The 14,344-nt window shown below is 36.2% G+C and overlaps 1 protein-coding gene across 1 annotated transcript in view; it reads left to right on the forward strand.

The window, feature by feature from the left end:
- LOC107654979 (rho GTPase-activating protein 10) overlaps window positions 1-14,344 on the forward strand; it is an 84,698-nt gene that overhangs the window by 55,481 nt on the left and 14,873 nt on the right. Inside the window, exons 17-20 of the mRNA XM_016442351.1 lie at window positions 218-323; window positions 2,505-2,664; window positions 5,524-5,662; window positions 11,960-12,119. Coding sequence (XP_016297837.1) covers window positions 218-323; window positions 2,505-2,664; window positions 5,524-5,662; window positions 11,960-12,119 — 565 coding nt within the window. The remainder of the gene's footprint in view (window positions 1-217; window positions 324-2,504; window positions 2,665-5,523; window positions 5,663-11,959; window positions 12,120-14,344) is intronic.

The raw sequence follows: 14,344 nt of genomic DNA on the forward strand, positions 1-14,344 counted from the left end.
AATATAATTAAAATAAATATTTTAAATATACATTTTTATTTGAAAGTATTTATACATAGGATCAATATATATTTGTCTATAAATCTAATTATACATATTTAAGCGTGTACATGTAGGTTTAATAGGTATAAATTGTAAAACTGCATATTACATGCCGTCTTCTAAACCAATCCCCCCTCCCCTTTTTTGTCTTTTTACTTTTTTTTTGTCTACACAGAGAGCGCTACTCCAGAATCTAGAGTTCAGGCCATTCACTGTCTGGTTCATAAACTGCCAGAGAGGAACAGATTAGTGCTCAGTCTGGTTACCAAGCATCTTGCCAAGTGAGTGGAAACTGGTTTTTCTCTATATTTCTATCTGTATACACAATTTTTTATTATTATTTTTTGTGTGTGTGTGTGTGTGTGCACATTCTCTGTTTTCTTTCTCCAACCTTTTTACTTCTCTCGGCTGTCAGCCACTATTTTCTATCATTATTTCCAACTTTCTCCCTCATTCCGTTCTTACCGTCTGTACACAAAAACACACCTTCCTACAGGCAGCACCCGTAGAAACGTATGTAGGCTACCTCTGTTGCTGAGCAACAGAGCAAACAGACAAACAGCACTCTGCAGAGAAGAGAGACTGAGCAAAGAGAAAACTCCACATGGACTTTCATTCGGTCCATGCTGTTATCTAGATCACAACTTCTTTTCTAGAGAAAACAAGTCCTGTCCCTCTCCATTCCAACCAGCAAATGCCCACTTAGAGAAGAGAGTTATGCAGCAGCTTCTGTAAGAGATTAGATCGGGTTAGATGGAGAGGAAAAAGTGTAATGTTGCCATGTTATCTGAATTGGAATTAGAGAGGTGATTAATTGTTGTTATCTGTGTGTGGCGTATTTATTTTCAAAGTGCACCCTGTGAAAGTGGTCAACTGACATTTTGATACCTGTAGTTTGTTTGCATTGTTCTGAAACAGGGACAAAAGTGTTCAGACCAAAATTTGTTATTAAAGTTACATAATAGCAAATTGTCTCCCTATTGCTTAGAATGTTAATGAGTTTTTTTTTTTTTTCCCCCATTTCAGAATTTTCAAAGAAGTGTCACCTGTTTCTCAAAATAGGCATTTATAGCCATTTGCAGAGGAAGAATGCATTTTGGTTTTGAAATATAGTGACATACTGACAGTCTACAGATTTGTTCTTTTTCTCCCCCAAAGCTTAAAGATCAGGTTTACAGTACTGTTCAAACGTTTGAGGTCGGTTTGAGGTTCTTCAAAGCTGCATTTATTTGACCAAAAATACAGTAAAAAAACACTAATATTGTGAAATATTATTACAATTTTATGCAATTGTCTTCTATTTTAATACATTTAATAATAATGTATTTTTCAGCACCCATTACTCCAGTTTTCAGTGTCACATGATCCTTCTTATGCTAATTTGCTGCTCAAGAAACATTTCTTATTGTCAGTGTTGAAAACAGTTGTGCTGCTTAATATTTTTGTGGAAACTGTGATGCATTTTTTTCAGTATCCTTTGAATAGAAGGTTCAAAAGAACAGCATTTCTTTGAAGTATACATCTTTTGTTACATTCTAAATGTCTTTAATGTCGCTTTTGATCAGTGTCGTGTGTCCTTGCTGAATAAAAGTATTATTTTCTTAAAAAACTTTAAACATTTGAACTGTATTGTATTTATTTTATCGAAGGGCACTCTCTCAAAATGTCTTTGTTTGAGCTAATGTAATTCATACAGTATATGCCTACATGAACCAAACTAAAGGGAAAAACACACCAGATTCCAAGTCAAATGATCCAAATGAACCCATTTGTTCAGAGGATGGTAAAGTTTACTCTGTTTAGATATTTTACAAATTGACCTGCATGGACAATATGAGTAATGAAGTTTGACTAAAAATTCTCCATCTGTGAGGCTGATAACCAAAAGTCATTCAGCATGCAGGTTTTAATGTTCACCCCTGTGATCTTTATGTTACTAATTAATTCATTCAAAATATCGTGTTTTCAAGTTTTTCTGAGATATATCGCAGTGAGACTGAAGACACTTTCTAATGGAAGGTTAACTGCATATAGTTTCACAATCAAATGCAAAAACAATGCAAACCGTTCTTGCTATCTTTCATCAAAACAAATAATGTGCAATAATGTCAATCTTTTTTCAATCTTTCAAGTAATTTAATCATAACTTCTTTTTTTTCTATGTGTGTAGTGTTGCTGCCAACAGCAAACAGAAGGTTTTAATGTTCACCCCTGTGATCTTTAAGTTACTAATTAATTCATTCAAAATATCGTGTTTTCAAGTTTTTCTGAGATATATTGCAGTGAGACTGAAGACACTTTCTAATGGAAGGTTAACTGCATATAGTTTCACAATCAAATGCAAAAACAATGCAAACCGTTCTTGCTATCTTTCATCAAAACAAATAATGTGCAATAATGTCAATCTTTTTTCAATCTTTCAAGTAATTTAATCATAACTTCTTTTTTTTCTATGTGTGTAGTGTTGCTGCCAACAGCAAACAGAACCTGATGACAGTGGCGAACCTTGGGGTAGTGTTTGGCCCCACGCTCATGAGGCCGCAGGAAGAAACGGTGGCAGCCATTATGGACCTCAAGTTCCAGAACATTGTGGTGGAGATTCTCATAGAACAGCATGAAAAGGTGAGACTTCTCACTGGAGAATGAGTGGCCACATCTCAACACCTGGTGAGCTGCCAAAAAAAGTTGTCTAAGGTTGGCAGCTCATAAGGTTTAAAGACACCACTAGTACCTTAGAGAGTATCACATTATAGAGAGCAGATAGTGAGTTATAGAGAGTGATAGTGAGTTAATTTGATTTTGAATTTTTCTATAAGGTTTTGCTATACTGAGCTTGGTGTACTTCTCTCTACAGCCAGGAGGGGGAGCCATGTGTGTTTTGACTGACCACTGCTCAGTTAGCTTTTCTTTCTGATGGCTCAAATACAGTTGGACCGCCATACTCATTTGGCTAAAATGCAGGTTAAAATGCTGATTTAATCCGCTTTAGATGACAGTAATCTGGTTAATCCTAAAATGGGGTTCATTCTGAGGGACAAAGGGAGAAAGAGTGAGATTATTTCATAATCTCTAAATTATTTAGCCTACATTTGAAACAGGCTGATGAATTGCTTTCAAACTATGCACAGTGTTGTGCCCGATGATCATATTTCAGTTCAGTAATTAAAAATAAACACTGGGATCTATTAATCACTTTTACTGATTTGATTTTTACAATTTGATGTTCTATTTTGCAAAGTGACCTTGGGCTGTAGGAAAGATGTTTAGGAAATAAAAACTATAATAATAATAATAATAATAATAATATTTATTAGTAGTAGTAGTAGTATTAAATCAAACACTTAATTAGAGAGAGTGCTTAGAAATTTCATTTGAATAAATGTAGACCGTACAACTGTTAAATCTGATGCAGTATTTATCATACACAGTATTACAAGGCATAAGCAAAGCAAAATGTCAGAATTATAGTCGTTTTATTTTACATTACAGCATAAGAACTTACTAGAGTATGTGTACTTAGTATATGTAATTATGCAAACATTTCTCAATATATTTTGTCTATGAAAAGCACTTCTGAAGCAGCATACACAATTACGTAGACGGGCAGATTGTTTAATATACAGCATTCCTAGACCAAATGATATTGACCTTGATGTTGTTTTGATGTAAGTTGAAATAAGTGAGCGAAGCGTTGAGATTCAGGAGAAGGAATGACTCTGCAGAGCAGCAGACTGATTAGCTCCTCTCCAGACTGCTTATACCCCCAGATGCACTCAACAGACAATGTTTTGCATTCAGGTCCATCTGCAGAGAGAGAGAGAGAGAGAGAGAGAGAGAGAGAGAGAGGAGTGATCTAATTCACAACTATCTCAATTACAATTAAGTACAAATTAATTGTATTCAGTTGTGTTTTAGACACTAAAACAGCCCAGTGCATTATAGTCAAACACAAATAGCCTTCCTGGCCACCCCTATGAAAACATCCTGGCTCTGCCACTGCTTTCATGCAATGCAAGTAAAAGGGAATCACCAAACTGACATCAAAGAACTAGCGGCACCAAAAGCCATCTGTTATTGCCTTGCAACACCTAGGCCAAAAAGTTGCGCTTTAACACATCGCAAAGACTACAACCATCAGCAAACTAGTATATATGCTCTGAGCTTGCGTGAGAGGATATAACTCTCCATACCAGCAGGTGGCAGTAGTCTGTATTTGTCATTCAAAAAAGGGAAACTGGAAGAGCTAGGACTGTGGATATACAAATTGTAAATAAAGCAGCAGCTTCATTGTTTGCTTGCTTTCGTCACTTTTTTTCTCATTCGTCTTTTCTTGTGCACTGGTTCACGAATCTGAACAGCAAATAAGAATGATCGTGCTCGCTGTCAGGCTCCATCAGCGATTCAACATGCTCAATCAGCTAAAAAGCTGCTGACAGCGGTCCAATTAGTGCCAGTGGTGCAGAAAACACGGCAAAAACTAGGCCAAAAGATGCTGGCCTTACATTGCCTAACCGCCGGCTTGTTGCATCACGGCTGTCAAGCTCTAAAAAGTACAAAATGTATAATAAAAAGGTGCATATGAGTTGTGAGCTATATAAGTGTTCTGAAGTAAAATTATTTCTTTTGAATAGCGATGCACCAAACAAAATTGTCAACTGAAAATATTCTGCCCAAAATGGCAGAAAGTTTTGGTGGGCTGAAATTGATCAAAACAATGACAATTAATTAGAACTTCTCCAATGATGAGTTTTGATTGTGTCAGTATCTTTTTCGTCAGTAAAAGTGACCAACTTTACTGTGACCAAGAATAATGCTGAAGTAACAATATATAAAGTTTTTTCATCTTTAAAAAATCAAGAGGCTTGTTGCCAAAGAATATACGACTGGCCTAATTTATCACCTGAGAACACGACACCCTGAACAGCATAAACAATTGTCCAAAATTAATAAACTTTATTTTCAGTTTTGGTTTTCGGATAAATGGAAAATTTTTATTTATTTATTTAATAAATTTGGGTTTAAGTTTAACATTTTGGTGTTTTGGGAGGAAAAGAAGCTCAGTTTGGTGCTTCATTACTTTTGAGTGAGGAACAGAGTGAAATTAAATCCTTATTCCCTGGAAATCTTGGATTAAAAGTCTTGTTTAACAGTTATAATCATCATTTACTATATAGAAAAGAGCAGTTTGAACATTCTACTATAAATATCTTATTTTGTGATTCATGTAAGACAGAAGGTCCTACAGGTTTTGAAATGCTTGAGCGTGGATTGACTGTTCCTTTAAGATACAGGTCTTGAGCACATCCAGAATCTTTATTTGTTTTTACCACCACACATTTGCACTTACATACATAATCATCATTTCTCCGCAGGCATCGCTCTAAACAGACTGTTTACTTTGATTTTCACACACACACACACACACACACACACAACAACGCAGTCTAGCCAGCAAATCCCACTAACTTTTTGTTCTTTTAGATATTCGGGCATGCTCCGAGCAGCTCCCCATCCTTAGCAACTACACACCTCTTTGCACCAACCAGACAGTCCAAGAGGCTCAGCCGGCAGAATCGCCCGCTGGCTGTATACAACCCGCAGGTGCTGGATATTCAAACAGGTACGAGAGACTAATCGGCTTTAAGCACAGTAAGGTGAAGCAAAACACCACAAGGAATTATAGTTGTCACATATGTCTGCTATCAAATACATAATATAGAGCCTGCATCTGCATAATATAGGGAAAAATAAAGATAAGCAGACCCACACAGACTCTCATATGTATTGCACCAAAATTACAGAAAATACTGGAAAAAAAAGTCTGCAGATTCCGTCTGAGCCTGAAGATACAATATATAATATATAAACTGTTAAGCTACCACTTTAAAGACGTGCAGCAATTCATAGATGTAAATGTTCAGTTGGATAATCCTAGTGGTCAAATCACCATTTGTACAGTACTTATGCAGTCCTTTTGCAGTTTATTCCCGTGTGGAGTTTGACCTTTTGTCTCCGTGAGGGTTCATGACTGTAAGACTACTGCACACTGAGCAATCAGATGTGATGTTCTGCTGAAACATGCTGATTACCCATTGTCACTCTGGGCTACAGGATGTAGTTTGCCAGTCCATATTTAGGTGGATAACTGATGCCTTAGTGACCCTGGACTGCTTAGAAATGTGTCTCCCAGTGTTACATTTTCTATTTGGGTTTGATACACCACCCAACAGGAATGATTTCAGACTGGGATCAATGCAGGATTATCCTTTGGTTTTGAACAAAGGATTTTTATTTTTAGTACAGAACAAAGCAGACCATATCTCAAGTTTCACTTTTCAGTTAAACAGTTATGAGTTGTTGTTTTTTTTTTTTTTACTTTTTTTACTCTGCAGCTGTGCAGGTGTACTCAAATTAGTATTAACTTTTTTCACAAAGTGAATTAGCACATTGTTGCAAAGCTTTCCAAGAAGTGTGTGGGGTTTGAAAGTGCTGCAGTTTTCAGAGTCAGACTAACCACACTTTTCCACACAAGATTGTAAACACTGGTTATTTGTTTAGTAGAAATCTCTCTACTTTTGGATGTTACTATAGAAAGGGGATGTGGCCACTGCCAACATAAACACACTAAGGTGGAAAACTGTAAATTTGTGCATTTATAATGGATTCATGAAATCAGCATTTTCAGGTTTAAAGGACCTCTGTGCATTTTGATTTTAGTTTTGTGCAGGATATGTGAAACTTTGGGTGAAAAGTATGGCCGCCCTTAATGTAATCTCATGACCAGCCAAATACTATAATTTATACAATTTATATTGGCAAAATACTAGGATATAGGACAGAACAGGATAGAAGTATTTTTTTGTTGTTAGAACACAATAAGTGGTTATATTACCTCTAACACTTAGTGTTTTTGTTTAAATGTATATGGCAGCAGTCACTTTGCTACACACGAGTGTTAAAACCAATAACAAACTGTCTGTTTCAAAATAAGACATGCCAATTAATTTCTACAAAGGCATTAAGAAAGAGAAATGGTGAGAAAATAATCAAAATATCACACCAGGATTTATTTTGAAAGAAGGTGCAGTTTGAATCCTTAAACTCATTTTTATTTATTTTTATTTTTTCTTGAAAAAACTTTGTTTGAAACTCTTGAATGTGATGAACTAATATGATGACAGTATGAGAACAAAAAAGAATCATGAAAAATGTTTTACTAGTTGGATCATGAAGTAATACGGAGTCTTTAGTTTTCCCAGACCACATACAGTATACTACCGGACACATGCACACACACAGACTTACCAAGCTCATTTCTATGGAGTATTCACATAACATATTCGTGAATAGTGTGAATTAATGTCAAGAATGGTTCTGAACTTGGCTCTCTCTTTCTCTCTCTCTCTCTCTCTCTGTATCTGTATCTGTATTTTTCATTCCTATATTATATTGTCTTTCTTTTTGTCTTTTGTGCATTATTGTTTTGTTTTTTCCCTTATTCCCACGGCTCTCAGCCCCGCCCCCACTCGTCACACTCTATTATACTCAAAATGTGTTGTTGTTTGAGCTGAATGTAATTCATACAGTATATGCCTACATGAACCAAAATAAAGGGAGAAAAACAGGTTCCATGTCAAATGATCCAAATGAGCAAAGCATAAAAACATCTAGACTGTTTTCATCATGACCTAGGAACGAGGACCTATTTTTTTGTCCAGAGGACGGTAAAGTTACTATTTTAGATATTTTACAAATTTACCTGCATAGACAGTATAATAAGTAATGAAGTCTGACTAAAAATTCTCCATCTGTGAGGCTGATAGCCAAAAGGTTGAGTCATTCAGCATGCAGGTTTTAATTTTCATCCTTGTGATCTTTTAATTACTAAATTAAAAGTTTTGACATGCTGCCAACCCTCTTCTTCTTAAAGTCATTTATGTAATGGTTTTCCCCACCTCTTTTTTTTCTTTTATTTTTTCTATAATTAACAACCAGAGTAAATTCAGCAGAGATATATTACAGTGAGACTGAGGACTTTATCTCTGAAGAAACTTTGTAGTGGAAGGTTAACTGCATCTAGTTTCACAATCAAATGCAAATACAATGCAATAAAACATTCTTGCTGCCTTTCATCAAAATACATAAAGTGCAGTAATGTCAATCTTTTGTTTTGTTCAATCTTTCAAGTAATTTAATCATAACTTATTTTTTTCTGTGTGTAGTGTTGCTGACAACAGCAAACAGAACCTGATGACAGTGGCGAACCTGGGCGTAGTGTTTGGCCCCACACTCATGAGACCACAGGAAGAAACAGTGGCAGCCATTATGGACCTTAAGTTCCAGAACATTGTGGTGGAGATTCTCATAGAACAGCATGAAAAGGTGAGACTTCTCACTGGATATGAGTGGCCACATCTCAAAACCTAGTGAGCTGCCAAAAAATGCTGTCTAGGTTGGCAGTTCACGAGGTTTAAAGACACCACTAGCACCTCAGGAGTATCACAATATAGAGAGCAGATAGTGAGTGAAATCTGTTTATATGATTTTGAACTTTTCTACAAGGTCTTGCCATGCTGAAGTTGGTGTACTTCTCTCTACAGCCAGGAGGGGGAGCCATGTCTGTTTTGACTGGCCACTACTCAGTTAGCTGTTCTTTCTGATGGCTCAAATACAATTGGACCCCCATACTCATTTGGCTAAAATACAGGTTAAAATGCTGATTTAATCAGCTTTAGATGACAGTAATCTGGTTAATCCTAAAATGGGGTTCATTCTGGGGGACAAAGGGAGAAAAAGTGAGATTATTTCATAATCTCTAAATTATTTAGCCTACATTTGAAACAGGCTGATGAATTGCTTTCACACTATGCGCAATGTTGTGCCCAAAGATCATATTTCAGTTCAGTAATTAAAAATAAACACTGGGATCCATTAATTGATTTGATTTTTTTACTATTTGATATTCTCTTTTGCAAAATGACCTTGGGCTATAGGAAAGGTGTTTACGAAATAGGAACTTGTATAAAATAATCATAATTGTTATTATTATTATTATTAAATTAAAAACTGAGATTTCAAAATGAACAACTGTGCAATTTAATGCAGTACGTATTACAAGGCAAATAAGCAAAATGTCAGAATTATGGTTTTATTACATATTACAGCATAAGTGCTCACTACAGTATGTGTACTTAGTATATGTAATCACTGCAGTATGTGTACTTAGTATATGTAATTATGTAAATATTTCTCAATATATTTTGTCGATGAAAAGCACATCTGAAGCAGCATCCAAAATTACGCAGATGAGCAGATTGTTTAATATACAGCATTCCTAGACAAAATTATATTGCGTTTGACCTTGATGTTGTGTTGATGTAAGTTGAAATAAGTGAGCGAAGCATTGAGATTCAGGAGAAGGAATGACTCTGCAGAGCAGCAGACTGATTCTCTCCTCTCCAGACTGCTGATACCCCCAGATGCACTCAACAGACAGGGTTTTGCATTCAGGTCCATCTGTAGAGATAGATAGAGAGAGAGAGAGAGAGAGAGAGAGAGAAGTTGGAAAAGTTGCGAGACAAAGAAGAAACGAGGGGGGAAAAGTGTGTAGACTTGAGGGCAAAGAGAGAGAGAGGGGTGAGAGGGTAACAAGAGAGAGGCAGGGCTGGATGGAGAAAGATGAGGTAGAAAGTCTGAGAGAGCGAGAGCGAGGAATGGGCAAAGACTGAGATGGAAAAAGAGAGAGAGCAGGCTTTGCTGTCGTCTGCAGAATTTCACAGCAGTATCAGATTTCTATCCCTTCTTCCAGCTCTCTCATTCCTTTGTTCAACCCTGTCGAGACTTCCACACTTCTGCTAACCTCCGTCACTCACACTGGCCGTCTGGGGTTCAAATAGAAATACTGTGACTATAATGAAGCCGAAGCTATTATGAAAACATGTTTCCTGTGTTGTCACTGAATGGCTGCCACTCGTTCAGATGCACGTCAGTTTGAGCGTTTCACAATGAATTGGGCAACATGCCTGTGGGTCTCTTATTTAGGCTTAACTCTCATGAGAGCTCTTTTGATGTCTATTTTAACAACATGCTGTTAATGAAGATTGCAGACACCTCTTACATAGGGATAGTTCACCAAAAAATGTAGATTTTTTTTTAGCATTTATTCATTTTCTTGTTGTTCCCGAACTGTTTTACTCTCCTTTTTCCATGGAACACTAAAGAAGTTTTGAAGAATTTTCACATTGCTCTCTTTCATGCAGGGGCGGAGCTAGGTGGTGGCCACCCCTTTGGCTACCCCACTCACAACTGCAGTTTTTGTCTCTTTTTTTTTTCTTGACAAGAAATGTGTCTATTAAGACGCGGAACCACCGTATCTCTTTACAACCACAACAAACAGGAGACGTTTCAAACACGCATTTCAACTTCGCCTCAGCGCCAGGCGCAAGTCAAACGAGTGCGGAAAAGGTACAGGTGCTAAATGAGCTTCAGTAGAACAACAGTGAACAGTCTGATGAGAAGTTGTTAGGCTATATGTCAGTAAAACATAGAAAAACAAACGTTCCTGTCCTGTCAGCCGTTTTACTGTGCTCAAGGCACACACTCTTCAACTGTACGTGAATATGCGGCACACGCTCTATATCACTTCATCATAAATAAAGCGCACAAGAAACTATGAGCGTACAACGTCATAGTTGTGTCGTCCGTTAAGTCATGAAATTACCAAAAAGATTATTAAAGCTGCAAAACTGTGCATGCATGTATATATGTGTCACATTTAAGAACGTCTCTCAAATGCATGTACTAAAATATTCTGCAATTCGAGATCACAATATAAGGCGCAAGCTGATATGTAATTTCTTTTTTTGTAATTTAATGCACAAGTAAATGTGAGCACAGTGCACTTGTACTAGAAAATATGCACACATTTTTTCGATAATTTGTAAAGTATGAAAATGAAACCATATTCAAATGCATTAAATAACTAATTTTACATTCTGGCATATATGTGCTGTTGACTTCCGTTCCGCCCCTTTTCACATTCTTGCACATGGGGATTCAAAAGAGAACTTTTTTTTCCCCTTTCCTTTTACTTTGTACTGAGTTCAATTTAGGTATGACAGAACTGTTGCAATTAATTTTATTTTGACAACTAATAGAATGTTAAACATTCACTATTTACTTTTTCAGAGTTCATTGATTATATAAAATGCAGTGAAGGTTGACTAAACGTTGAACTATGTAGTTATCTGCATGTCTCATCCATGAATATGCAATGATGGAGACCAAGCTTTTGGGGGTGTTGAGAACCAGAATCAAGCTGACTGAGCAATGAAGCTATAGTGAGCCCCTTTATTAAAATACCTGGAGGTGAGGAATAATACAAAAATTGTCATATTCGTGAATAGTGTGAATTAATGTCAAGAATGGTTCTGAACTTGGCTCTCTCTTTCTCTCTCTCTCTCTCTCTCTGTATCTGTATCTGTATTTTTCATTCCTATATTATATTGTCTTTCTTTTTGTCTTTTGTGCATTATTGTTTTGTTTTTTCCCTTAACCATTCTTTCTGTTTCTTGCTGCTTGCTCCCTTGCTCTGACAGTCTCTCCATCCTCTGAGAGTCCAGCCCTGGTTAATGATGAGACATCAGTGAGCAGTAATGAGTCGGTCTCTACCAAGCTCATTTCTATGGAGAATTCACATAACATATTCATGAATAGTGTGAATTAATGTCAAGAATGGTTCTGAACTTGGCTCTCTCTTTCTCTCTCTCTCTCTCTCTCTCTCTCTCTCTGTATCTGTATCTGTATTTTTCATTCCTATATTATATTGTCTTTCTTTTTGTCTTTTGTGCATTATTGTTTTGTTTTTTCCCTTAACCATTCTTTCTGTTTCTTGCTGCTTGCTCCCTTGCTCTGACAGTCTCTCCATCCTCTGAGAGTCCAGCCCTGGTTAATGATGAGACATCAGTGGGCAGTAATGAGTCGGTCTCCTCCCAGTCTTCGAACGCCTCTGGAACGCCCCCCGAGAAATCTAAAAATCATCACGCCACCATTAGCTCATCCCTGCCAGAGACCACTGGGTATGTAGCAAAGACTCTCCTCTCTCCAAAACATATGTCATTATATGCATTGCTCATGTGTTGCATATATAATATAAACTGAAATTTAAAATAATAATAAAAAAAAACTAAATAGTAATATAAAAAACTAAAAACTAAACTAAAAAAAGGCTAAAATATTAATAAACACTAGAATAGTATATACATAATACTAAAATAAAAAATAACATATTAGGGGTCGCCTGCCACAGTGGATAATCCAAATATTTACATTGCATAATCCACATATTCCACATATTTACATATTCACATATCTGGCATGTTTCACTCCAGATTATTACACAACTGTTCACTAAATAAATAAATAAATATATGAGCAAGAATTCTTTTTTTTTTTTTTATCTTACCTGAATATTATCATAACGCTTTCACTAATAAAAAGAACAGTTCATTATATTCAGTAATATAAATACTGAAGTACTTTGAGGTAATTTTCACTTTAATCAATAAATCAGACTCTCTGCATGATCAGAGAGAAATGAAAATAGTGCTGGTTTCAGTTACCGGATGAGCTGATTAATAAAAAGTATTATATTATTAAGAAATCTTACTAAGAATATTAAGAAATATCTGACTTCTGGATGGCACAATTGACCAGTGTTCTAGAGAGATTTGATAAATAAAAATACTACGTATTCTATATTCTTGGGCAATATTATTATTAATCCAGAACTGTGAATTTTGATTTTATCCAATAACAAATAATGCTAAAAACACATGAATCAATCCAAAGTTTTGAATGAATGGAAAGTGCTGAATATTGATATATTAACACCAGCTGTTTTTGTGTCACATTAGCAAATGCAACGCAATACAATGTGTAGTGATGTAGGCTGACCCAGAGTTGAAAAACAGCCCTCTTTTGCTTAAGGTGTCATGAGAGGCTCCTTCATTGGCATCTCAAAGAATCTTCCTGACAAGAACAAGACAGATGAAATCCTCAAGGTGTCTACAGCCGGCGGTACACATAATTATTCAGAGGGCTTACAGGGAAATGAGCCGCCAGCAGCAGCTCATTTGTTGTAGAAGGCCTGGCAAGTAACCTGTAGTGAGTCTCCGGGGCTCTGCTCTGGCTGATGTGGATACGAGCGGCTCTGTATTTCACTGTCTGTTCTTTTCTCTCAACTCAGAAAACCACCAGAGCCCTGGGCTAACATGCACACTCACTGGGAACTTTTCACACAGGTCAAGCCCATGGTGACTAATCTCTCAGAGAGGCTAATTATACACTCATCTCGGGCTTTTTACACCACATGCCTGTTGTCTCGATGTGTTAGGGTGCGTGGAGATTGACTGATAAGAATAATTCCAAACGACATTGACCCTAATTTTTTCAAGGGTACCAATGCATTAAGCTATAAAATGGCAGGATGAAGTGCACTTACTTTCCAGCCTCATTTAAGATTGGTGCAGGGCAAAGAAGGAGCGTATCTTCAACACTGACAGGTCTTTCATCTGAAAATGAATTGCGTGAAAAATAATAAGATACATTTTCACCAATAATCATCATTTAGACCTACTCTCAGGGTAAATACTTTATTATTGCTATAACAGAAATGTCCGTTTATATAATAAAAGAATGTTGCACACATTATTTTTGTGTTTTCATAGAGCTTAAAAGAAGAATGCAACATTAAAAAGACTGTTTGTAAAATAATGTTACTTACTCAGTGTAGCTGTGTCATTCACTCTGAAGCTGCACAGGACCTGATTGATGTTTCTGGCATGCAAAAATCCATTTCCCCTCACAACCACTTGGAAAGAGTCTTAAAGAAACACAAACCAAAATGTAATAATAAACATGTACCAAGTCCTTTTACTGCATAGTGAAATTCCTATGTTTTTTTCCCAGAAAAAAAATGTAACCAAAAATTAGATTAAATAGCGTTTTTATGTACTGTTTATACTGAAATAATGGTAACGCTTTAGATTACAACCCGCAATGTACTGCGTAAGTAAACAGAATTTACAGCGTAACTTTTTTGTAATTACAGTGTATTCAGTACCTCCGTGTAGGTATAAGGTAACAATATGCGAAGTTTGGGGAATAAAGGAGTAATAATCTGTAAAATTACAAATTATTTCTACTGTAAGTATTTTGAAACTAAGGAGTACCTATTCTAATATTACAGGGTATGTATGACCTAACAATCTTATATTTGCAAGCGATTTAGCAAAAACATTCA

Source organism: Sinocyclocheilus anshuiensis, unplaced genomic scaffold (assembly GCF_001515605.1).
Source record: "Sinocyclocheilus anshuiensis isolate Anshui unplaced genomic scaffold, SAMN03320099.WGS_v1.1 scaffold1231, whole genome shotgun sequence".
Lineage (NCBI taxonomy): Eukaryota > Metazoa > Chordata > Actinopteri > Cypriniformes > Cyprinidae > Sinocyclocheilus > Sinocyclocheilus anshuiensis.